Source organism: Miniopterus natalensis, chromosome 10 (assembly GCF_054644295.1).
Source record: "Miniopterus natalensis isolate mMinNat1 chromosome 10, mMinNat1.hap1, whole genome shotgun sequence".
Lineage (NCBI taxonomy): Eukaryota > Metazoa > Chordata > Mammalia > Chiroptera > Miniopteridae > Miniopterus > Miniopterus natalensis.
In genome coordinates, this window is record NC_142090.1 from 26,158,957 (window position 1) to 26,186,280 (window position 27,324).

General features: G+C 34.9%; 1 protein-coding gene across 1 annotated transcript in view; it reads right to left on the bottom strand.

Moving 5' to 3' along the window:
• CFTR (CF transmembrane conductance regulator) overlaps positions 1-27,324 on the bottom strand; it is a 224,194-nt gene that overhangs the window by 88,648 nt on the left and 108,222 nt on the right. The window contains 6 exon segments of the mRNA XM_016196929.2: positions 964-1,064; positions 3,373-3,600; positions 4,748-4,898; positions 9,828-9,907; positions 13,923-14,173; positions 14,632-14,669. Of these exon segments, the coding sequence (XP_016052415.2) occupies positions 964-1,064; positions 3,373-3,600; positions 4,748-4,898; positions 9,828-9,907; positions 13,923-14,173; positions 14,632-14,669 (849 nt within the window).

Genomic DNA, 27,324 nt, shown 5'->3' on the forward strand with positions numbered 1-27,324 from the left:
ATGTGGGAGGCACCCAATCAATGACTCAATCACTGATGTTTCTCTCTCTCTCCCTCTCCCTTCCTCTCTCTGAAATCAATAAAAACATGAAAAAAAAAAAAGAATGAGAAAGGAGCTATGAGTACAAACTGGAAATTTTAATATAAGAAAAGAATATTTTTTTAAAAAAGGTAATGCTGATAAATTTGAAAACCCAAGATAGGTAAGAATTACTAAAACACAATATTGAACACAGAATACACAAAAGGAAAGACAAATAAATTTAACTTCATTTAACTTAAAGGCTTCTTTTCATCAAAAGACACCAAAAGCCAGGCCACTGACTGGGGACCAGGTCTGAAATGTATGGAAGGATAATTGATCTAGAATTCATAAACTCCTATAAATCAATTAAGAAAAAAGCCCAGGCTATTTGAAAAATAGGCAATCAATATGAACAAGCAATTAACAGAAGCAGAAACTCAAATGGCCAATAAATATATATTAAGCTACCCTATCTCCTTCGTAATCACTTCACATCTGATTGCCAAAATTAAAAAGCCTGAAAATATAAAGTGTTTGTATCATAGGTATGGACCTATGAGAATAATTATGCTCTATTGATGGGAATATAAGTTGGTATAACATATCTGAGAACAATTTAGCATCAACTAGTAAAGTTGAATGTGGGTTAATTCTACAACCCACCAATACCACTCCCAGGTATCTGCTCTAGAAAGATACTGGGCAAGGAGACTGTGCAAGAATGCTCACTGTGGCACTAGATCTTGACTGTGGCTATCTACATGGAGGGAAGAAGAGATATGGGTTTAGTAAGAGATACATAATGGCTTTTAATTTATCTGTAATGTTTTATGTCTTAAGGTGAGGGTTGGGTACCTAGTCATCCCTTATGTTATTACCTACAATTTTTGGTTTGTCTGAATTTTTTCATAGATTAAAAAAAAAAAAATCATTACTTACCAAACTATCCACATCTATGCTGGAGTTTATAGCCCACTGCAATGTACCCATGATATTCATGGCTAATGTTAGGACGATACCTATTGTTCCTTCTCTTTCACCTATAAGTGGAACAAAAATATAAATAAACTTTATGTTATTCCTCTCCTGAATTCTTTTATTTATAACTCTTCAGGGCATATGTCATTTCAAGTTACATTTCAATTCTGTGCGAGTTTTAATCATCTTTCATCTCAGTTCACTATAGCATATACCACTAGTAATAATGCCGTGCAAGTGCATATAGTAAGTATTCAACCAATGTTTTAAATCAAAGAGTGATTGAAGATTAGGAGTTGCTCTTTTTTAAATGCTTCAGGTATTGAAGGGGCTGTTGGTGTTGGGTACACACCATGTTTATCTCCTCTGCTACTACTCTGTAAGTAATAATACCTTCAAAGACTATAATGGACAATGGGGAAAAAGCCCTGTGTTCCAATGAGCTCCTCTACAAAGAAGTCAGATGCTGTTGGGAAGAAAGGGACCTACAGTTTCACAGGGAAGTCAAAACTCACCAGTCTGCCATTTAGAAAGAGACGACTGCCATTTACGTTACAAAAAACAACAGGACAACTAGTTCATCCAGGAAGAACAAAACTTAAGTGTTTATAGAGTAAGTAGATTTTCAGGGCTGGAGAGGACTACTAATTAAAATTCATAAGTATTCAGTGTTTATAACCATAAAAATTTTCCAAAATTTTCCATTCTTAAATTATTATAACTGTAGGTCATCAAATCACAATAGAAAGTAAGTCTGTATCTATTATGCATGATAAAATTGTCATAGGGTTCTAAAAATAGAAGAAATAATTCATCCTATCATTATTAATTGAAATTTTTGCTTCTACAATTCCTCTAACAGAAGACAAACCATAGACAGCAGGTATATGTTTTTAGTACTAAATCATTTATTCTAAACAGGCAAGATTTATTCAGAATTTCAATATATAGCCCATTCTGAAGATTAAGATGAGAGTAAGATAAAATTGAATAACGATAACAATAAGAAGCAATGTAAGATTTATGGGTATTTATTATAGGCCAGGCACTGTCCTGTTATGCACAAATTATCACATTTAATACTCAAAACAAACCTGCTGTGTGGCTAACATTCACTCTGGTTGGGTATCCAATTTGACTGATAGGTCCTAAATTACTCCTGATTGTTAAATGTTTTGCCTACCACTCCAGGTAAATCAGGCCATAATCAGATCCTTAATCATTATGTTATAGCACATGATATATTAATTTGAATTAATTGTTAATGGATCTTTAGTCATGTAATTTAGCCCTCTTTGATCCTGTTTCAAATAACTTGAGGGAAAAAAGTTTAAAATTCTGAACCTATAAAAAAAATTTTATTGTTTTAAATGTTGCCCAAAATTACTGTACTGTACTGTACTTCAAAGAGAGAAATGAATGAAGCAGCTGCAGAAAGGAAGGGACAGAGGCCAGCATTTGGCCTCAAGAGATGAAGAAGAGCCAAGTATGATTCTCCATGCCTATTCCATTTCCCCTAGAGGCCCAGGGTACCTCCTGCCTTGGGGCTCCAGGAGGCACTCTTGTAACTCTTCCACAGGTGACTCGTTTTGATTTGAGCAGGATTCTCTTCTTACAACCAAACACTCCTTTGGCCTTTGGCATTTGCCCTGAGCCTTTATCCACTGTCACATATATATTTTAATACTTTATATAGCTCAGTAATATAACTTCTTACATTAGAAGGACTTACTTGTCACTTGTCTATATAGATTTTTATTTTTTTATGATGAAATACTTTGTTTTTTACCCAAGATCTTAAGATTCAACACATTTGTATTTAAAAAATATGGCACTTTTATCTAACATTTCACATCTGTGGCGGTTTTTGTCATGCAAAATTCTCGTTAGGATAACAAATTTTACCAACTGGTGGTTAAAAAAACAAAACTTATCAGGGATGAGGCTTTTGTATGTGTGTGTGTGTGTAAATGCTGATGTTTCTTTCCCCCTATTCAGAGAGCTCTTTATTAGAGATACCTATTATTTTTATAATCCTTTCCTACTATGAGTGTCCAGAGATGTGTTTTTTCTTTTTTCAATCACAGATTTGTTATCTGACAGCACTTTGTCTCAGTTTGTTAAACCGTAAAGTAGGGATAATACTACAGAGAGTTCTAATTCAAAGATATCATTTGTTCAACAATAAAACAATAGAAATTCAAGAAAATAATTTGTTCAACAATAAACTAATAAATGTTTTGATTAACAAATGCCCCCCAAAATGGTTTAAAGATATCTAAAATTTTTAACCTAAAGAATGTAGCATTTTATTGATTGGCAAAATTTTAAATTAAATGTTTAGTAACTACTTAAACAACTTCACAGTACCTGTTGTTAAAATAGAAATGAAGGTAACAGCAATGAAGAAGATGACAAAAATAATTTCTATTCTCATTTGGAACCAGCGCAGTGTTGACAGGTACAAGAACCAGTTGGCAGTATGTAAATTCAAAGCTTTGTGGAATAGTATTTCAAAGTAAGGCTGACGTCCAAAGGCACGAAGTGTCCATAGTCCTTTTAAGCTTGTAACCAGATGAGTGAAAATTGGACTCCTGCCTGTGAAATATTCCCATAGAAAACAATGCAAATCATGTAAAGGCAAAATGAAAATTCTTAAGACTATGTCCCTGATAAAGATTAGCTTAAAAGACAGCAAATGTCATTGGTTAGAGAGGTTTTCATTCTGGTGCTATATTTGGAATAGATGAAATTTGTTAATTTTTAATGTTACCCTCCTTTTTTAGTTGGCTAACATGGATGGGAACGTATTATAAAATCACTGCTATTATTTATTCATGCTTCTTGACTACTACTGTCAGTTTTTCTGGCTAATCTTAAATTAATCACTGTTGAGACAAAATGGTTTCCTTTTAAGACAATTTATTCAACACCTTGACTAAGAATGCTTAAGAGACTTAATTTAACAAATAACCTTCAATGCAGAAATGCACTTGAAATTTAGCCCCTGAAAATGCACCTGCTCCAATGCTATTACCAAAAAATGTGCTTCCCAAACAGTTCAAGCATGTTTGGGGCACAAAAAGGCAGAGGGAAAGGAAGGGTGTCTGAAAACAAGCCGGGAGGAAGAGTTTTGTCCAGTATTGTTTAGGAACTCAGGCAAACCTTTAGTAATAGTAGCACTATTATTTTAAAATTTAATTTATATCAGTAAATTATGAATGAATATCCTATATACCAACCTTGGTAAGACTCTATATAGTGGTTTTAAAACTAAAATGATTTCACATAGTCTTAATTACCAAAATCGATCTATGTGTACTTTATAATTTACTATTTCCTTTTATATTTATATGCTTTTAATCCTCACCAGAGAATATGTTTTGTTTTGTTATTTTAGAGAGAGAAGAAGGAAGAGAGAAAAAAATAACAACATTCAGGCGAGAGAGAAACATTGATTGACTGCCTCCCTTACACTCCCAGACAGGGGATCAAATCCGAAACCTAGGTGTGTGCCCTAACCAGGAATCTGACCTGCTGCCTTTTGGTGTACGGGACTACGTTCTAACCAACTGAACCACCCAGCCAGGGCTATATTCATATACTTTTAAAATGTCATTGTTATATAATGCAAAAGTTTAAAAGCAGAAATATTTTGTTTTTGAAAAGTAGATTAATAATAGAGAATCACGAGTAGCTGTTGTGGATATTTTCTGAGGTGAGCGTTGCACATTCAGCATCATACCTTCAGATTCCAGTTGTTTGAGTTGCTGGGAGGTGTGGAGGAAGTAGGCTCTCAACATAATAAAAGCAGCGATCACTGGCACTGTTGCTAAGAAGATGTAGGGCTCTAAAACGGAGACGACTACTACAGCTCCAATCACAATTAATACCAACTGTAGGATCAAAGAAAACACGTTAGTGTGTAAATGCTTTCATGTTGCAAAGTGAACAAGGTATGTCAGCGATATATTTCTAAATAGCTCTTCACACTGTTCTATTCTCAATAAAAGGCAGGCATTTTCCTACTAGGAACGCTGTTATCTCAAAGTACTTTCTTATAAGTTTTCTCTGAATACTAAAAAAATTGATTAGGTCCCTCATAATAGCATTTTGAAGTTTAGAAAACACAGTGATCTTGGATCTCTCAGTGTGCTCATTTCCCTTACACTTTAAAGTGCATGATAAATAAACTGGAAAGGGTGATTTTTTTCCCCCTAGCCTGGCCCTCTTTTAAAATAAACTTTTTATTTTGAGATAATTTCAGTATGAATGTGAAATTTTAATGTTTATTTTGCTTAGAAAATTTCTGAAATTGGGCATTCATCTTGCAGCCTTTTGAGTCAGAAAGACCTGGTTTAAATGTAGGCTTGTCACTTAAGCAACCTATTTAACTTCTCTGAACCTAGTTTTTTCATGTTTAAGATTGAAAAAATTATACTTAATAAACAAATGTTACTCCCCTTCCCCAAATCCTGTTTCTGTTCCTTAAAACAATTAGAGATGGCCTAGAGGCTCAAAAAAAAAACAAAAAGCAAAAACAAAGCAAAGAAAACAAACTTGGGGGATATGGCTAATTTAATTTGAAATTAGACAGATTTTTCTATCTCATATATTGTCAAATAAATTTTGTGTTTCAGCCAAATTAATCCACTAGAGCTACTGCTTCACATTATTCACCAAAAACCTGGAGCCCCATTGATCCCTGGCAGTCTCAGAAACAATCTAACCACAATGGTGTTCTTCAGCATCAAGGTAAAGGCTTAACTTCTATATTTCCACATGACAATAAATCCACACATTTTAAAAAGAAAAAAAAAGTCTGCTAACATTTATTCCACAATAATTCATTTGAATAATGTATAAAGTAACTGCCACAACAAGGGTTAAAAAAAACCCTATTATAATATCCATAGGATAATCAATGAACCAGTTTCTATGGGTGACATGTGGACAATGAAGTGGACGATGGGAGCATTTTGGTAGATGGGAGCAGGATGCAAGTGTAGCTAAAATCTGCATAAATCTTCTTTGAATAGGTTATTTTCATCTAAAATTTCAGATAATCATATCTCAGTGACACTTTTCTAGGGAAAATGCCTGTACATCTCCAGTCATCGATTCTGCAATACCAGCCTTTTGCTCATTCAACAAATATTCAGATAAATCTTTTTTTTCCAGTGTCTGCCAGGCACTGCTAAGTACATATGATGACTCAATAATCTAAGGAAAATCTTCACTATCCTATTCTGGCCCAACAAGTGCCAAAGCCCCTAATGCCCTAGTTACTACATGACAAGACTTTATCAATGGGAAACCACAGTTTTTTAATGAAGGATTTTTTTCTCAGAAATAGGATCTTTTGAGGAGAAAAGCGAAACATTCTGTTCTAAGCATGATTAACTAGGGATATGACAATTTAAATGGGCTATCATATTAAATAGCAGTATGCCTGATGGACAAACGCTGCTGCATTGGACACATGGAAACATTCAGCTACACCATTACATTCCAGGTCTTTTATTTGCTGTTGACAATTGTAAATGTTCTGTGTCTGACTTCTGATATATCTACCATATATCTGGGTAGTCAACTAACCAAGATATTGTACTGGGTTAGAGAAAAATGAAGAAGGTGGGTACAACTGGAAACAATGAAACATTCAAAAGATAGGTTTCCAGTAATTATAATCATCCAGAGTACAGCCTAAGTATTGAGGAAAATAATTATATTTGCTCCATAAGAGGTCACCCTTAGGCACTGAAGTTAAAAGCTAATAATTTAGCATTGTGTGCAAAATTAAAGCACTGATTTAATATATTTAATATTCAGATTACACAGAAAAACCTTAAATTCTATCCTAGTTTAATTCACAATGGATAAGAAACAAGTCGTTTCAGACTGGGCATATCAGTGAGAGGACAAGATAAATAAACAGAGGGTCTTTAGGGCAAGACGAAAATGTGAGCACAGATTTCTAAATACCATTCATTCTTATCCAAATCCTACGCTTCATCAGAAGAAAAAAAAAAAGTCAACAGACTAAAACCTGCAAGGCACCATTCATTCATGCTCCTAGGAAGTGTACATCACTTTTTCAACTGCTAAAAGCAGCTCAAAAGCATCTCTGACACTGACAGTCACATAGTACCGCCAGAAACCACAGCTGACAATAAGGATAAAGGATCACTTTGAAAACAGCAATTATTTATTTAATTAATAGATAAATCGATAAATAAGTTAATACCTATTTAAAACCATGCAATGAACACCAGATTTGGAATTCATAAATGATAGTGCTTGAGAATTTCTAAGTAAGGGATTAATGGAATTAATAGAATGAGTAGGGAAAAAATGTGAAAGACATAGTAGAGATCAAAGTATCAGGACTCAGTGTGTAATTGCATGTAAGAGAGAAGAAATAAAAAAAAGACCTAAAAGTTTGGGGGCCAAGGAGATTTTGGTAGTTTAAAATGTGTAGGTTTCTGTTTCATTTTTAAAAAATCATTCACCCAAACAGAGAGATAAGTAGAAGCTAGAATACTGTTTTTCTCTGTTTGGCTTCAAGTTCAAGTTTATTATTCATGGTCCACTTCCAGTATGCCAATCTGAAGCATATAACTTTAGTCCTGAAAGTGATCATCATCAGCTTTATCTTCCTCCTTTCATGGGTTAGAAAGCTCAGAGCCGCAGATTAAGTGTCTTATTAAGGTAAAGTAAATAGTGGTATCTGAAGAATAGAATCTAGATCTTCCATTTTCATTATATAATATTTTGATCCAAAAGCAAATTTGCTAGAACATTATCAAATGTTAGAAAATAGAGTAAATAGAAATTAATTTTTAAAAGGAAATTTATAGGTATGCTTTCTTTGTACAAAAATTTGTTCCTGAAATATGACTAGAATGAAATTAATCAGAGCATAATTAAATATAACTGGAGGAGTGCACAATTTAAAGAGCTCTTGTGATAATTTTTTTAATAAAATAAAAAATTAATCAAATTTTTATTGTATTTGATTGTCATATATTGTGCTTCCTTCTTGTGGGACCCTCCTATAAATAAAATGGGGAAGTTAAAAGAGCCCTGACAAACCCTTGTGAAGTAACAACTAAAGAATCCCAACAACATCAGAAATTAAGCTGAAACTATTCAAATTGCCACAGAGAAAGCATTCAAGAGCCAGCACCTCTGTCAAAAAAAATGTTAATTTATAAAATAAATATTTAAAAATTAATCTCCCAGAGAACTTTTAAAGTGAGCTTTATATTGATTCAGGAACTACTCAGTAGGCCCTAACCACTTTGGCTCAGTGATTAGAGCATCGGCCCTCAGATTGAAGGGTCTCGAGTTCCATTCCAGTCAAGGGCACTTACCTAGATTGCAGGCTCCATCCCCGGTACCTGGAGGCAACCAATCAACGTGCCTCTCCCACATCTATGTTTCCCTCTCTCCTTCCACTCTCTCAGAAAAGCAATGAAGAAATATCCTCACATGAGGATTAAAAAAAAGAAAATACTCAGACTACATAAGTAGGAGAAGAAAAAAAAACTATCATGAATGCTTTTGCAATCATGTCAAGATGTCCATGTTCCAGTTTGCACCTGATTTAATAATATTATATTTGGAACCAGTCATTTACACTCCTGAAACAAGGAACAAATGTCCAGCATTAAAGAAAGACAGAGGAAACAATCCTTCAAATGCACAAACTCAAAGATTCGGTTAAAGAATTCCAGCGGCTGCTGTTGTGTTATATCCTAAACAGAGCAACTGAAGGAAATCCAAAATGCTAAAGTTCGCTTAGAATAGTTAATGTGTTTGATTCTTCCCATCATTTCAGATGAGGCAAACTGACAATCTGGTTTCTCTGTACCTGCAATGTTGGTTGTGTAGATTCTCTCAAATAGAGTATTGTTATTGAGGGGTGGGGGCGTGTGAAATGGATGGGAGGAGAGGGTGATTCATGGTAACATGGGCTGAATGGTATTCCAACTGTCTCACCGAGGAGATCACTGAGACTGTGGCATTTGCTCTCTGGGGCTCCACCGAAGCCAGGCAGGAAGCTGTTTTTAAACCTGGTCCAACACCAAGGTTATTAATTCACAACACACCTTAAGTCCTGTCACTTATGGAATCATAATGCAGTATCCCATAGCTTACCTTCATCTCTATCCCCTTCTTCTTTATTCTCACCACCAGTTAATCACGCCAGAGACACATGCTCAGAGCCAAGCTACATTAAAGGCCCCTTCAGATCTTTATAACCCAGGGATAGTCCTCACTAGTCCTGAATTTTTCTTCCCCTCTCACTGTCTTGAACATTTATTTGTAATTCTGTCCTTTCTTGCATTATGGTCCTTCTTGTAAGGTTGGTGGCTACCTTATCTGTGCCAAGGTGTTCATGGATGAGACTAGGTGAAACTGTGGCCCACCAGGGAATAGATTTTCATTTTAACATGGGCTATTTGGAGATAGGTGACTTCCATCAAATAGTGATGCCAATGTCAAAAATGTCATACTTCATGGATAGTGATTTGGGGGAAGATGGTCTGTTATAATTCTCAAATCACTCCAAGTAAATGGTTATTACATCTAAATGTGGAATTGCCTTGGGTTCGGGTCAGGTAAAGAGTTCTAACTTGTCACTGAATTTACTAAAATAATGCTTACATCAAAGATTTTGATATTGACAAAATTCATACAATAGGACTTCAGTTCTCAGGCAAATGAAAAATAAGCAAATGCGCATGTACTTCTTTTTCTAATTATCTTTAAAAGTATGACAAATGCAAAGACACTTAATAATACTTATTTTTACAAACCTGGATGAAGTCAAATATGGTAAGAGGCAGAAGATCGTCCAAAATTGCTATATCTTTGGAAAATCTATTAAGAATCCCACCTATAATATAAAAGAAGATAAATTCCTCAAAAACCAGTAATCTTAAAAAGACATTAATATTTGATAAAATTTGATCATATCAGAAGCATTCAGAATTTAAATAAGAATTAGCATGTAATCAGATAAAGACTTAGAAAAATTTAGTGTTCTACAAAGATTCTAAGTAACTGTGTTCAAGTTATTGTCTCCCACTTTTAAACCTTTATAAAATATAGACTATTGTAAAATTCAGGCCAAAACTAATGTCTTTAATAGAGCCCTTATCACAAATTATGTCAGGAATGGGTACTCATCCTACTACAATCTCACACTTGCAAGCCTGGCTATATTCTCATCATTCCCTTACATCTGTAGTCATACTGCATGGCTCTCCTTCTCTGACTTCCTCACCTTTCTGACGCACCTCTGCAGAACCCGTGGCTTCTCCCAGTCCCTACCTGCCCACTATGTGCATGTCCTTTGCCATGTTTTCTCTTTCTACCTTCTTCACTGGCAATCTAAGCTTCAGCCTGTTTTCTAAAGTACAGACTCACATTTATAAGTCTGATAATTTTTTCCTTGAATAGAAAAGAGTTATATATGAAGTGTCTACTATGTGCCAGACACAATGCAAGGCACGGAGGTAACACAGGTGAATAAGTTGTGCTCCTTGCCCTTAAGGGAATTCATTGTCTGGAGGGAGTGAAACATAATTGGATAAAATTCAACATAATGTTGTACAAAGTGATAGTGAATCTTATCATTCACCACCACCCCCATTAACTGCAGGATAAAGTCTAATATTCTTAGTTTAATATTTAATGCCTTCCATGATTTGGCTTTAAACCCCCTAGTTAATGGAAGCCTCCTTTACTCAAGCATTCTGTTTCAGCCAAATTGTTTGATTCCTTTTTAAATTATATTTTTAAATTATAGTTGACATACAATAATAGATTAGTTTCAGGTAAAAAACAGAGTGATTAGATATTTATATATCTTCAAAGTGATCACTCCAATAAGTCTAGTACCTACCTGGCACCATAGTTATAATATTATTGACTATATTCCCTATGCTGTACTTTATTTTCCTGTGACTAATTTTATAACTAAATCCCCTTCTTGGTTTATTCTTTATATATGCTCTACACTCTCCTACCTCCCTGCTTTGTCTATGTGGTCCACTCTGCCTGAAAACCATTCCCCTCATCTTTATTTGTCAAAATCTATGTCTCCTTCCTGGCCCAAATAAAATGCCTCTCTTGTAAGGAAGCCTCAATGTTTGCACCAGCTCCAATTAATCCTTTCCTCCACTGGACACACTTAATACCTTTACTACATCTTGTCAGCACTTCTGTGTTATAATGACTATACCCATGTCTTATATCATAGGTGCTTGTATACATGTCTTATCTTTGTTTCTACACTGTATATTGCTAGAGGTCAGTGGGACCTTGCCACATGTATTTTCTATTACTCATACACTCATTACCCTCAGCAAAAAGGATTATATGTAGGAATTACTTAATGCATGTTTATTGATTTATGTCACTATCTCTTAGCCATTATCAATAACATTTCCTTGGGCATACTTTAACATATTTGTATATCTTTCCATAAATTACCAAAAATTGAAAAATAGTAGTCTATGATATATATACTGTTCAGAAAATGGAAGTCCACTTTGGTGGGAAAAAAATATCATTAGTGGTGCTTATTATATTTCAAATGGTAGTGTTCTTTCAAAATATGTATTTCCATTTCCATTCACTCAATATACTTTACTGGGCACCTACTATGTGTCTGTATGACTAAGGTCATTTAAATAGCAACCTAGGAAAATCAGACAAGTAGTCAAAGAAAATCAAGTTCAGTATAAAATTTCAGAAGGGCACATCTGAGAGAAACTGAAGTACACATACAAGGCAAGGGAATATTAGTTGTTGGTGATTATAGCAGAGAATATGTAGGCAACATAATGAGAAGAAATGGACCATAAATCGGGAAGAGCAATCTTTTTTAAAATAAAGTACCATCTTTGCATACAGAAATTGGGGGTGCGGGTAGGAGTGGGAAAAGAACATCTAGATGTTATAAGGTCATCTTGCTATTTCAGTTCTCATGAACATGAATAAGGAAAAATGTAAAAATAGAGATGTTGCAGAATAATCCTACAAAGTAGATTAAAGTTTGGAAAATAAGATGAATGAGAAAATGAAATGACATTTATTTCATCTTGGCTATGTAACAGGTAAAAAGATTGCCTGTTTTACTCTCACAATGATCCTCTGAGATCTCCATTTTACAGATGCAAAAGTAAGGCTCAGGCTCAGAATAGTAACTTGTCCATGATCATCACTCATATGAGTACAAGCCAGGACTCAAAATAATTCCCACACTCTTTCCATTATGTCTCATTGCCCATTTATGAATGCTGGCAACTTGGACAAATCCTCTATCTTCTCTGGGTCTCAGTTTTTGCATAAAAAAATTAAATTATTGGATCAAGGTAATCCAATCCAATCTAACATTCCCTTTTAGGTCTACAATGTCTTTGGTGTAAAACAGATGGTGATGAGTATATCCAAATGAGGCAAGCCTTTAGTGACCTACAAGGGCTTCAGAATAAATATAAAACTCTTCCTGAAAACTAACACTGAAATTTTGTTAACCAGAAAAACATTGATTGATATTTCTTGTCTTGATATTTGTAGATACAAATCACTCTAAAATCCTCAATCCTGGAAGTTATTCTTTGCTTTATAATCAAATGCTTCTGTATCTACCTCCTTCCCCTTGCCTGTGAGTTCTTCCAGGGTAAAAACTGTGTGCCTCATTCATCTTTTCAGACCAACCCCTGGTTGAGTGCCACACAAAGTAAATGTTCAGCAGATTGCTGTAAGAATAAAACTTGGGAATTCCTTATGAAACTCTAAATGTCAATTTGTCTAAAGGAGAATTAATGGAATTGATTACTTTCAATGTACCTTATTGTCCTTAGGTGTTTTTTTAAACCTTTGGTGCATCAATTTCACTACTTTTACTTTCTGTGACTGTATTTTTATTAAGGTATAATTAACAAATAAAATTGTAAGGTATTTAAAGTGTACAACGTGATGATCTGATACATGTACACATTGTGAAAGGATTCCTCCCATTGAGTTAACACACCCATCATCTCTCACATCTGCCTTTTTAAAAACTTGTTTATTTTATTTTTTCCATTATCCCCTCTATGCCCTCTTCTGCCTCCACCCACCACCCTCCCCCTCCACAATCACCACACTATTGCCCATGTCCATGAGTCCTCCCTCTCTTTTCCTTTTTTGCTCAATGCTTTTGGGCAGGGGGAGGGGGGAGAACATTTAAGTTTTACTCTCTTAGTAAATTTCAATTATATAGTAAACTGTTAGCAATTATAGTCACATGTTATACATTAAGTTCTCAGGCCTTACTCATAACTGAAAGCTTCTATCTTTTTACCAACCTCTATGATGGTATCAAAAATATTTTAAAAATACATTTAGGATTTCAATCACCACCAAACTCACCCACACTCCCTAAAAAGAAGTAAAAAACCTGAAATGAATTTGTATGATCACTTTTGAATAGTTACAGGAAACAAGATTTTACCCATCAAAATACTTTATCTGTAAAAGAATTTTAGATTTTCCATGATTGTTTCAATTCTTCTCCTCTTTTAAACAATGCTGAACATTGGCACCGAGAAGCCTTGAAGGGGTTAGACAGAACATCTGCATGGAGAACAACTGACCCAGAAGGTCTTGCTGCTCCATTGCAATGCCATTAGCATCACTTTCTAACAAACTGAGTACTCAAATTAGCTGATGCAGAAATAGGAAAAGCAACAGTATCTGACAGTCTATAGTACCTGAAAAATGTACATGCCTGCCATAAGGAAGCTCAACAAAGTTCAGATGCCTCTGTGCAAAGCCAATGCTATACTAGAAAACCAACTAAATCACAGGCCCTTTTGATGGTGAATCAGCAGCTTCAGTTTCTAAATCTAGTCAAATACCTGCTTTCAACGTGTTGAGGGTTGACATAGGTGCATGGAGAACAGAATGTAACATTTTGTGGTGTAAAATTTTTGACACTGTGATTAGAGAATGCACTAGTGGTAAACCTCGGAAGAATCCCAGAGCAAGCAAAGTGTCGGCTACTCCCACATAAATGTAAAAAACATAAAATGAGCTGGTGTTGGTGATGATCACTGCATAGCTGTTATTTGTACTCCCAATACTATTCCCTTTGTCTTGAGAAGGTGTTCTGTAAAGCAAAGGGAAATTGTTAATCAGCAACAAATTCTTCACATTGAATTTGCAATACTATATGTAAGTGAAACTGAAGTTGAGTCTAAAGAAACACAAATATTTCATTAGCAGAGTTTATGACTTTAATCTCAAGTATTTTCTATTGTAAGAAAGTATATTAAACTTTTTTATCATTGAAATAGATAAAACTGATTCTTACTAAGTACTCAGAAAATTCTAATATATAATGTTGTTTTAAATATTTTCATTACATTTTATGGAAACTAAACATAACTGAATTCTTAGAGATTGGTGAAGAGCTGCAGGATCTGCACATGCTCACACTTTTAAACAAAATAATTTGATTTTTCACTTCTGTGATATCATGGGAAAATTAAATATTACAATATTTAATAAACCCCAAATAACCAATAGTAACAAAATATAATACACAGTAAGACATGGAATACTCACTGTTTAAGTAGCCGCAAAACAACCAAAAAAACAGCCACCTGGAATGGAACAATCAATACACACTTAGTTCTTCCCATACCCACTTCTAATTCCACCACGACCAAAATCAAAACACACACAATTGCATTTTCCTTTTCTTTTCTGGGCCCAGCAGATACAATAATTATTCTAAGAACCATTACTTATGGTGAGAACATGGTAAATTAATGGGATTCAAATTTCACTGAATTAAATACTTTATCATTTCTTTCCTTCATTCAACAGGAAGTATTAATTGCCTCCCAGGAGAGCTAAGATCATAATTAAATGTTTTAAATAAACTTTGTTTCTTATACAGACTAATCTCAGCCTACTGGCAGATAATTTATCTGATTATTTATAATCAGATAAATAAATTCATTTGTCATGCAATGATTATGAGGGACAAATATCTATGATGAGATTAGTATTTATGAAAATCAATTAAAGGTCTCAACAGTACAAAAATTCACAGTTTATGAATAAAGGTAAAGTACATTCAGGTTAAAACATATACTGCTGGGCTTTCTCAGGTGGAAACTTTTGGCTGACAGACAAATGTTTGATGCCATAACTAAACAATACAAAATTTTAACAACTATATTTCTTTTAACTCCCTTTGATAGTTAAGCTATCTGTACTCTGTTCTATATCAATTTGGCTTTCTAGCCTCTTAAATTCTGTGGAGAAACAATCTTCTGTTGATGCCCTCACAACTGTAATACTAGAAATGACTAAAATGATACAATTTGCTCAATAACAACTATACCAAAAATTAAAATAGAAAAAGACACAAGAAATTGTGAGTAAAATAATTTGAAAATGAACACAGCATAAAAATAAGCAAGGAAAAAACAAATATACTTGGTATAAGAAATCTGTCATTTCATATTCAAACTTAAGTATGTAATAGTAATATATAAAAATTTATAAAGAACATTTAGCACTAACTAAGAAATTACATTATGAAGTCCTATACTTGAAACAGGTGCATCTGCTTTAGTTAAATTCGCATATCAGATAGGCTTATAATGATGAAAACTCTTAATGGCATCAATCTCACTTTCCTATGTTTCATTTTACACAAAGCCTTTTTGCACCATATTTATGAAGAGAAAAACTATCCTTGTTTCTTGAAATTCAAGTAAATTCAAAATGACAAGAAACTCAGTGATAATCTATATCAAAAGTCTTTGTTTCAGTACAGATGTTTTTCTATTTCTTAAGACTAATCAAGATACTCAAGAACCTAGATAAGAGTATATTTCTGAGTCACTTTTCAGTTATTATACTCCCCCTTTGTTCCATTTAAAAGAGTGTCAACAATGCTGGTATTGCCAATGTTCTCTGGATGTGAGTAAATCCCAGAATAAATATTTTATAACATTTACTATGGAGCAATAACCAAAGCAGTTTTCCAAAGAACTTGTCTAATCAGTGTAATATAAAGTTATCTCCTGGCTCTTGTGGATAGAGGCATGGAACTTGCAACCCAAACTGTTTTTATTTACTGAAACAAAAACCTTTCTAAGCACTTGACATAATGATTTTAGCAAATATACTTGGGCCATATAGACACAATTGAATAAGCAAGTTCTATCATTTAATTACCAAAATGTTTTCAGATTGTGAAAGTTCATACAGTTTATGATAGAGTGACCATCCTGGATGATTAAAGCAAAAAGGTCCATATTTTCAGTTTTTTCAGTGTTTAAACATCATTCCGTAACACACAGAAGCAGTACAGTGTAGACCAGTATTGACCAATAGAAATTTAAACAATAATAGAAATGTTATAGTCATGTGCTGTTCAATATTGTTGCCACTGATCATGTGGCACTCAATCACTTGAAATGTGGTTAGTGTATGTGAATGATGAACCAACTTTTAAATTTTATTTCATTTTAATAAATTTCATTTAAGTTATACGATCGTATATGGCTGGTGGCTACTGTATTAAACTGTGCATGCATAGGTTATAATTATTAGTTATGGAGGTGTGTAGACAGATTATTTATTATATATCCATATTAGGCATCAGGAATCTAATAATGCCATTCTCTAAGGATAGACCCATGAATGGCCAAGATGATGATTAATGAACTTTGCTAATGGAACCAGGATGAAAAATAAAAACCAATATTTTGAAGCTAGAATTAAAATTATGTAGGTAATTTGTCTACATGATTAAAATAAAATGGATGTGAGTGTAGAATATCATAGTATATACATATGGAAAGAGAAGTTATGTACCTACCTTTGAGAGACTTATTTGCTAAATGAATCACGAAATATCTTAAGAGGTGTGATAGATGAAAGAAGATATAATGCAGAACTAGAGCAAGAATATATCCAGGACTATGAAGATCCCTATCCAGGTACAATTCTGATATTCACAACTAAAGAAAATAGGTTTGAAAGAGAAGAAAACCACCACAGAGAACGTGTTAAGACCTGGTTTATGAAAGGCTCAAAAATGTGAATACAAGCAAACAAGGTAAAATGGTCCAACATTCTCTCATGAAGAACTTTGACTGACTGCAGAGAAGACATGCATAAATATTTCACTGAGGAATACCTGCAGAGCCTTTAAATATGACTGAAGGTTTCCAATACTCAAGATGTTAAGCATAGTTAATAACAGCAATCCCTTCCAGTCATAACAGATGTCCCTGCTTTTCCTTGCACCCATATCTGATCCATTTTGCCTATAGCAGACAGAGTGATCTTTTATTTTATTTATTTATTTTTTATGTTTTTATTGATTTTGAGAGGGAGGGAGGAGGAGGGAGAAAGAGAAACATCTATGTCAGAGAGAAACATTGATCAGTTGCCTCCTGTATGCATTCCAACCAGGGACCAAACCCAAAAGCTGAGCAATTCCCTGACTGAGAATTGAACCCCTGACCTTTCGATGCATGGGTCAATGCTCAATCAACTGAGCCACACCAGCCAAGGTGAGAGTGAGCTTTTTAAAACATAAAAAAGTGGGAATAAAGGGATCATACCTCAACATAATAAAGGCTATATGTGACAAACCTACAGCTAACATCACACTCAATGGGCAAAAACTAAAACCATTTCCATTAAAAACAGGAACAAGACAAGGATGTCCACTTTCACCACTCTTATTCAACATAGAACTGGATGTCCTTGCCATAGCCATCAGACAGGAAAAAAACATAAAAGGTATCCAAATTGGAGAGGAAGAAGTAAAACTATCATTATTTGCAGATGACATGATCTTGTACATAGAAAACCCTAAAGATTCCATCAAAGTGCTACTAGATTTGATAAATGAATTCAGCAAGGTAGCTGGATACAAAATCAACATTTGGAAATCAATGTCATTCTTATATACCAACAATGAAATTTCAGAGAGAGAAACTAAAAAAACTAGCATTTACCATTACAACTAAAAAAATAAGATACCTAGGAATAAACTTAACCAAGGATGTAAAAGACCTGTACTCGGAAAACTATGTGACACTGAAAAAAGAAATAGAGGGAAATTTAAACAAGTGGAAGAATATATCATGCTCATGGATTGGAAGAATTAATATCATTAAAATGTCCATACTCCCCAAAGCAATTTATAGATTTAATGCAATTCCTACTAAAATACCAACAGCATATTTCAAAGACCTAGAACAAACATTTCTAAAATTTATATGGAACCAAAAAAGACCCCGAATAGCTGCAACCATCTTGAGAAAAAAGAACAGAGTGGGAAGGATCACTTTACCAGATATCAAACTGTACTACAAAGCCATTGTATTCAAAACAGCCTGGTATTGGTACAACACCAGACATATAGACCAAAAGAACAGAACAGAGACCCCAGAAATAGGCCCACGCAATTATGGTCAGTTAATATTTGACAAAAGAGGCAAGAGTATCCAATGGAGTAAATACAGCCTCTTCAATAAATGGTGCTGGGAAAATTGGACAGGTACATGCAAAAAAATGAAACTAGACCACCAACTTTCACCACACACAAAAATAAACTCAGAATGGATAAAAGACTTAAATGTAAGTTGTGAAACTATAAAAATCCTGGGAAAAAACATAGGCAGTAAAGTCACAGACATCTCACATAGTGGAATTTTCACTGATACATCTCTTAGGGCAAGAGAAACAAAAGAAAAAATAAACATATGGGGCTACATCAAACTAAAAAGCTTCTGCACAGCAAAAGAAAACAGCTTCAAAATACAAAGGAACCCCATGGTCTGGGGAAACATACTTGCCAAGGATGTATCTGATAAGGGGCTAATATCCAAAGTCTACAAAAAACTCACACTGCTCAGCAAGAGGAAGACAAACAATCCAATTTAAAAATGGGCAAAGGATCTGAACAGATACTTCTCCAAAGAAGATATGCAGATGGCCAAGAGAAATATGAGAAAATGCTCAAAGTCACTAATCATCAGAGAGATGCAAATTAAAACCACAATGAGGTATCACTTCACACCTGTCAGAATGGCTGCCATGAACACATCAGTGAACTACAAGTGCTGGTGAGGATGTGGAGAAAGGGGACCCCTGGTACACTGCTGGTGGGAATGCAGACTGGTGCAGCCACTATGGGAAACAGTGTAGAGATTCCTCAAAAACTAAAAATGAAGCTGCCTTTTGACCCAGGGATCCCACTGCTAGGAATATACCCTAAGAATCCTGAAATACTAATTAGAAAGAATATATGCACCCCTATGTTCATAGCAGCACAATTTACAATAGCTAAGGTCTGGAAACAGCCCAAGTGCCCATCAGTAGATGAGTGGATAAAAAAGCTGTGGGACATTTACACCATGGAATACTATGCAGCTGTAAAGAAGAAGGATCTTATACCATTTGGGGCAGCATGGAGGGACCTGGAGAATATTATGATAAGCGAAATAAGCCAGGTAGAGAAAGACAAATGTCACATCATCTCACTTATTTGTGGAATCTAAAGAACTTAATAAACTGATGAACAGAAATGATTGAATGACATGGAAGCATGGATCGGACTGACGAATCTCAGAGGGATGGAGGAGGGCAGGTGGGTGGAGGAGAGAGATTAACCAAAGAATTTATATGCGTATATGCACAACCCAAGGACACGGACAATGATGTGGAGAGGGACTGGGGAGGGGGGTGGGAAGGGGTGGGATGGGTCATTGGGGAGAAAAAGGGACATCTGTAATATTTTGAACAAAAATTTAAGAAAGATAAAAAAATAAAATTATACAAAGCTAAATAAATAAATAAATAAATAAATAAATAAATAAATATCACATCGTATCCTTCCCTAAAGCCTTTGAAGGGCTGTTATTGAATTTAAAATAAAATCTATGCTTTTTAAGATAGTCAGGGGTCCTGGGAGTCTAGTTCTGGCCAACGTTTCTATATCACCACATGCTACTTGCTTCTCTCTCCCAAAGCACAATTACACCAACCTTCTCTCAGCTTCCTTAATTTACCAGACTCTTCAAAGACCTTGGCATTTATCCCCATCTTTTTACATCTGAGTCTTCTTAACATTTGGGTGTCATTGAATGTCAGTCTCTCAGAAGGCCTCCCTGTCCACCCTCCTTTTCCCACCTTTATAGTAAAGAAATTTATTTCCTTCTAGTGCTTATCATGTTCTGTAATTATTTCCATCAAAATGTATTTATCATCTATCTCCAAAGCAGAGAGAAGTCCACAGTCCTCTTTCACACTGTATCCTCAATGCCTAGCACAATGCCTGGTAAACAGTCAGCATTCAGTAACTGTAAATAAAATAATGGATAAGAGAATAATTTAAAATATACTTAAAAATGAGAACAGAGAGAAAGTATACAATGATCATATAGAAAATATATTGGAAAAAGCATGTAACATGTTATATAAAGATAAAGAACCAAAACCAATTTATTCCACAAGCTTTGTACATGTACAGAATTCAGATCTACCTCCCAAGTCACAAAATGAGATCTGTGTTAAATGAATACCTATTAAAACACTATTCACATTTTGAGTTTTACCAAAGAAACACAGCATTATAAATCTTCTTTTAACATAAACATAAGTTCATTCATATACTCCATCTGTATGTCCTCTTTTATTCTTCACTGTACACATAGTACACAGAATTGTGCTTGGCATAATGAGGGAACTAAAAAAAATATGTGTTGAGGCAGAAGAGATAGCAGCAGAGGCCAAGCCTAGTGGTTTGAACAGTCTCAGGAAGGTCCAGTCACTGGGGGTGGGGCCAACCACCCCACTAACCCAGAAACCTGACTGGTGCTTCCCTCACACAGGAGAACTGATAGAAACTCTAGGTTTCCAGCTGATCTCACTGGACTGCATATGAGGATCTCTGCCCAGTCGAGGTAAGGGTGATATTCTGGGACACTCTCAGAGGAATAGCTCTGGGACAGGGAAACACATCCACCACTTTCCCTGAAATCTCAATGCCACATCCCTCTCACGAGAGACCCAGAGGTGTAGACTCCAGATTCCACTTAGAGGTCTAGATTCCCAATTCTGCCGAAAGCACTTTCAGAAATAAACTTTTGAGTGATTAAGATTGACAGCTGGCTGTCAGGTGAAGGCAGGTGGAGGTGAAGCCCACCCAGGGACCATGGGGAAGTTTGCTGGCCCATCACTGGGCCCAGTGCTGCTAACAGACTGGCCGTAGAGTGCTTGCTTGGACCCTCCAATGTGTAACCAAGTCCTGTGGAGAAAGGCACAAACTGTGTATCGCTTGAAGCTTCAAACAGGTTGCTGAGAACCAAAGGAGGACAGTTTCTGACAGTGGTTAGCAACTAACTACCTCCCAGTAAGTCCAGAACTGGCAGGCAAAACAGTCAGCCTCAGTCATCAGAAGAGCAGGATCTAAAGGGAGGCACTAAACTCTGCTCAGATGAACACCACTGTATTTTTTGTCTTCTTTATCCTCTTTATCTTTCTTCTTTATTGATTTCTTATTATTTTAGTCTCTTCCTTTTCTTTCATAGATCTAATTTTTCCCTTCCCTTTTTTACCCTGTTTTTTCTTATTTCTCCTGCTTTCTTCTCATTTTTCCTTATTTTTTCTCCTCTATTTTCTTTATCTTTTTTTTAATCTTTTCTTTCCTTACACTATTCTTTTTCTTATTTTCTTTCATCTCTTCCCTACTCCACAAAGACTGGGAAGCAAAGAAGTTTGCTCTAAAACATACAAGCATATACAAAGGGACAACAAAAATGGGAAGACAAAAAAACAACCCCCAAATGAAAGAAAAGGAGGAAACTCCAGAAAGAGAGCTAAATGAAATGGAGGCAAGCAATTTATCAGATATAGAGTTGAAGGTAATGATATAAGAATGCTCAAGTAACTTAGTGAGAATTTCAAGAAACTTAGTGGAAACTACAACAGCATGAAACAAGAAATAGAAACCATAAATAAGAATCAGTTGGAAATGAAGAATAACATATGTGACATCAAGAATACACTGGAAGGAATAAAAAGTAGATTAAATGAGGCAGAAGGTCAAATCAGTTACTTGAAAGACAAGGTAGAAAACAACACCCAGTTAGAGCAGCAAAAAGAAAAAAGAATTAAAAAGTAGGAGAATAGTTTAAGGGCACTTTGGGACCACATGAAACATAGCATCTGCATCATAACCCTGTTTAAAGAAATAATGACAGAAAACTTTCCTAATCTGGTGAAGGAAAAAGTCACACAAATTCAGGAAGCACAGAGTTCCAATCACGATGAACCCAAAGAAACCCATACCTAGGCACATCATAATCAAAATAACAAACATTAAAGAAAAAGAAAGAATATTAAAGGCAGCAAGAGAGGGACATAAAATTGCCTACAACTGAGTTCCCATTAAAATGTCAGCTGATTTCTCAACAGAAACACTTCAGGCTGGAAGGGATTGGCATGAAGTATTCAAAGTAAAAAAAGCAAGGACCCAAACCCAAGACTATTCTATCCAACAAAGCTATCATTAAAATAAAAGGTGAAATAAAAAGCTTCACAGACAAAACAAGACTAAAAGAGTACATCACCACCAAACCAGCATTGCAAGAAATGTTAAGGGGAGTGCTTTAAGAAGAAGAAATTGAGAGAAAGAGGAACATAGGTATAAAAAAATCTCAATAAATAAGGACCTATCAATAATAATTTTAAATGTAAATGTACTACATGCTCCAATCAAAAAACATAGAGTAGATGAGTGAATAAGAAAAGATGAGCCATATATATGCTGTCTAAAAGAGACCCCCCTCAGAACAAAAGATTCACACAGACTGAAAGTGAAGGAATGGAAAAACTTTTTCCATGCAAATGGAAACAAACAAACAAAAGCAAGAGTAACAATATTTATAACTGACAAAATAGGCTTCAAAGCAAAGGCCATAACATGAGACAAAGAAGGCCACTACATAATACTAAAGGGACCAGTACAACAAGAGGATATAACCCTGCTAAACATATATGCACCAACTATAGGAGCACGCAAATATATAAAAAAGCTCTTGGAGAACTTTAAGGGAGAGATCAATAGCAATACAGTCTAGTAAGGGACTTTAACACTCTACTGATATCACTGGATAGGTCTTCCAGACAAAAAATCAACAAGGAAACAGAGAACTAAATGACACACTAGATCAGATCAATTTAATTGATATTTACAGAATATTTCACCCCAAAGCTGCAGAATATACATTCTTCTCAAGTGCATATGGGACATTTTCAAAGATAAACCACATGTTAGAACACAGAATCAGTCTCTACAAGTTCAAGAGGACTGAAATAATATCAAGCATCTTCTTGGATCACAATGGCATAAAACTAGAAATCAACAACAGTAAAAACACTCAAAAACATTAAAACACATGGAGGCCAAATAACATGTTGTTAAACAATGAATGGGTTACCAATGAAATCAAGGAAGAAATTTTTAAAATTCCTGGAAACAAATAAAAATGAACACAAAACAACCCCAAATCTATGAGACACAGCAGAAGCAGTCCTGAGAGGGAAGTTCATAACATTATAGGCCTACCTCAAGAAACAAGAAAAAGCTCTAATAAACTACCTAACACTGCATCTAAAAGAATTAGTAGAGAACAAGAAAAGCCCATAGTAAGCAGAAGAAAGGAAATAATAAAGATCAGAGAGGAAATAAATGACATAGAGACTAAAAAAAAAAATACAAAAGATCAATGAATCTAAGATCTGGTTCTTTGAAAAGATTAATGAACCTTTAGGAGGACTCATCAAGAAAAAAGAGAGGACTCAAATAAATAGAATCAGAAATGAAAGAAGTGAAATAACAACTGACACCACAGAAATAAAAACTAGTAAGCAAAGACTATTAACAACTATCTGCCAACAAACTGAAAAAACTGGATGAAATGGACAAATTCCTAGAAAAATACAATCTTCAAAAACTGAATCAGGAAGAATCAGAAAACCTGAATAGGCCAAGAACATCTCATGATATTGAAGCAGTAATAAAAACAACTCCCAGAAAACAAAAGCCCTGGACCTGGCAGTTTCACAGGGAAGTTTTTCCAAACATTCAAAGAAGAACTAACACCTATCCTCCTCAAACTATTTCAAAAAATCCAAGAGGATGGAACACTCCCAAGCTCTTTTTATGAGGCCAGCATTCACCTAATCAAAAACCAGATAAAAATACAAGAAAGAGAACTACAGGCCAGTATCCCTGATGAACATAAAAGCTAAAATCCTCAACAAAATATTAGCAAATCAGATCCAGCAATATGTTAAAAAGATCATACACCAAGATCAAGTGGGCCTTATACCAGGGATACAAGGCTGGTACAATTTTCACAAATCAGTAAAGGTGATACATCATGTAAATAAATTGAAAGACAAAAATCACATGATCATATCAATAGATGCAGAAAAAACATTTGATAAAATCCAACACCCATTTTTGATAAAAACTCTCAGCAAAGTGGAAATAGAGGGAGCATATCCCAACATAATAAAGGCCAATTATGACAAACCTACAACCAACATCACATTCAATAGGCAAAAACTAAAAGCATTCCCCATAAGAACAGAAACAAGTCAGGATGTCTACTTTCACCACTCTTATTCAACATAGTATTAGAAGTCTTAGCCACAGCGATCAGACAAGAAAATATAAAAGGAATCCAAACTGGAAAGAAGGAAGTAAAACTGTCATTATTTGCAGATGACATGATATTGTAAATAGAAAACCCTAAGTACTCCACTAAAAAACTACTGATTTAATAAATGAATCGCAATGTAGCAGGATACAAAATAAACATCCAGAAATCAATCCAATTTTTATACACCAATAGTGATCTCTCAGAAAGAGAAACTAAATAAACAATCCCATTTACCATTGCAACAACAAAAAATTAAGGTACTTAGAAATAAACTTAAACAAGGAGGTAAAAGACCTATACTTATAAAACTACAAGACAAAGAAGAAAGAGATAGAAAAAAATTTAAAAATGGAAGAATATACTGTGTTCATGGATTGGTAGAATGAACATCATTAAGATGTCCATAATACCCAAAGCAATAGTCAATGCAATCCCTATTAAAATACTAATGGTATATTTCACAGATCTAAAACAAATACTACAAAAATTTATATGGATCCAAAAAAGACCCCAAATAGCCTCAGCAATCTTGAGGAAGAAGAACAAAGTTGGAAGAATCACAATACTGGATATCAAGTTATACTACAAAGCCACCGCAATAAAAACAGCTAGGTACTGGCACAAGAACAGGCATATGGATCATTGGAACAGAACAGAGAACCCAGAAATCGATCCAAGCCCGTATGCTCAATTAATATTTGACAGTGGAGGCAAGAGCATACAATGGAGTAAAAACAGTTTCTTCAATAAATTGTGTTGGGAAAATTGGAATACATGCAAAAAAAATAAAACTATACCACCAGCTTACACCATACACAAGAATAAACTCAAAAAAGATAAAAGACTTAAATGTAAGTCCTGATACCATAAAAATCCTAGAAGAAAACATAGGCAGCAAAATATCAGACATCTCACATAGCAGAATTTTCACAGATACATCGCCTAGGGCAAGACAAACAAAGGAAAAAATAAACAAATGTGATTACATCAAACTAAAAGGCTTCTGCACAGCAAAGGAACCAGCATAAAAATGAATAGAGAACCCAATGTATGAGAGAACATATTTGCCAATGATACATCTGATACAGGGTTAATTTCCAAAATATATAAAGTATTCATACAACTCAACAAAAGGAAGACAAACAGTCCCATCAAAAATGGGCAGCAAACCTCAATAGACACTTTTCCAAAGAGGACATACAAATAGACAAGAGACATATGACAAAATGCTCAACGTCACTGATCATCAGAGATGCAAATTAAAAGGACAATGAGGTACCTCCTCACACCTGACCAAATGGCTATCATCAGTAAATCGATAAACAACAAATGCTGGGGAAGATGTGGAGAAAAAGGAACCCTAGTACACTGTTGGTGGGAATGCAGACTGTACAACCACTATGGAAAACAGTGTAGAGTTTCCTCAAAAAATTAAAAATGGAGCTACCATTTCACCCAGTGACCCCTCTCCTAAGAATATATCCTAAGAAACCCAAAACACCAATCACAAAAAATATATGCACCCCTATGTTCAAAGCAGTGCGATTCACAATGGCTAAGAACTGGAAACATCTCAAATGCCCATCAATAGTTGAATGGATAAAAAAACTGTGGTACATTTACACAATGGACTACTATGCAGCTATAAAATGGAAGGATCTCTTACCTTCTGAGGCAGCATGGAGGGACCTGAAGAATATTATGCTAAGTAAAATAAGCCAGTCAGAAAAAGACAAGGATCACATGATCTCACTTTTATGTGGAACCTAATGAATAAAATAAACTGACAAACAAAATAGATCCAGAGACACTGAAGCATGCAATAGACTGAAATATTTCAGAGAGAAGAGGTAGGGGGGCTGGGGAGGAGATATTAAATAAAGAACTTATGTGTACAACCCATGGACACAGACAATAGTGTGGTGAAGGCCTGGGGAAGGGGCGAGAGTGGGGTGAAAGGTGTCAATGAGGGGGGAGGGGACATCTGTAATACTTTCAAAAATAAAGATAAATTTGTGTGTGTGTGTGTTGAGTGAGTTAATGGCTAAATGAATGACAGGAAGTAATATTAAACTGACACCTTGTCATGACTTAATAGATGATTTCAATGCTTCATAAGTCAAATCATGTCCTAAAACTTAGACCCATGCTAAGTAAAGCTTCCTTAAAAGGATTACTGTTGGTCAATAGCAGCAGTGGTATTATGGGAGCATATTATATGTCCAAGCTGCCCAGGGATTCTTCATTAACAGACAGAAGGGAAATCATAAAAGAATAGGATACAGCAGATAGCAGTTCTCTGACACATTTCTTAAAAATCTCAGAATGAAAACACTAAACAGGATTTTTTGGATACTCTGGCCAACAACAACACCCTCTGGTTGTTGTAAAAGGAACCAAGAAACTGCCTCCTAATCTATTATTTGCATTTTTTTCTCTATCTAGTCAATGATTTCAGGCAGGAACACTAGAAAGACCAATAAAACAGAAATATTACATCCTTGGTGTAATATCTAAGAACTTATAGAAGATATTATCCAATAGTATG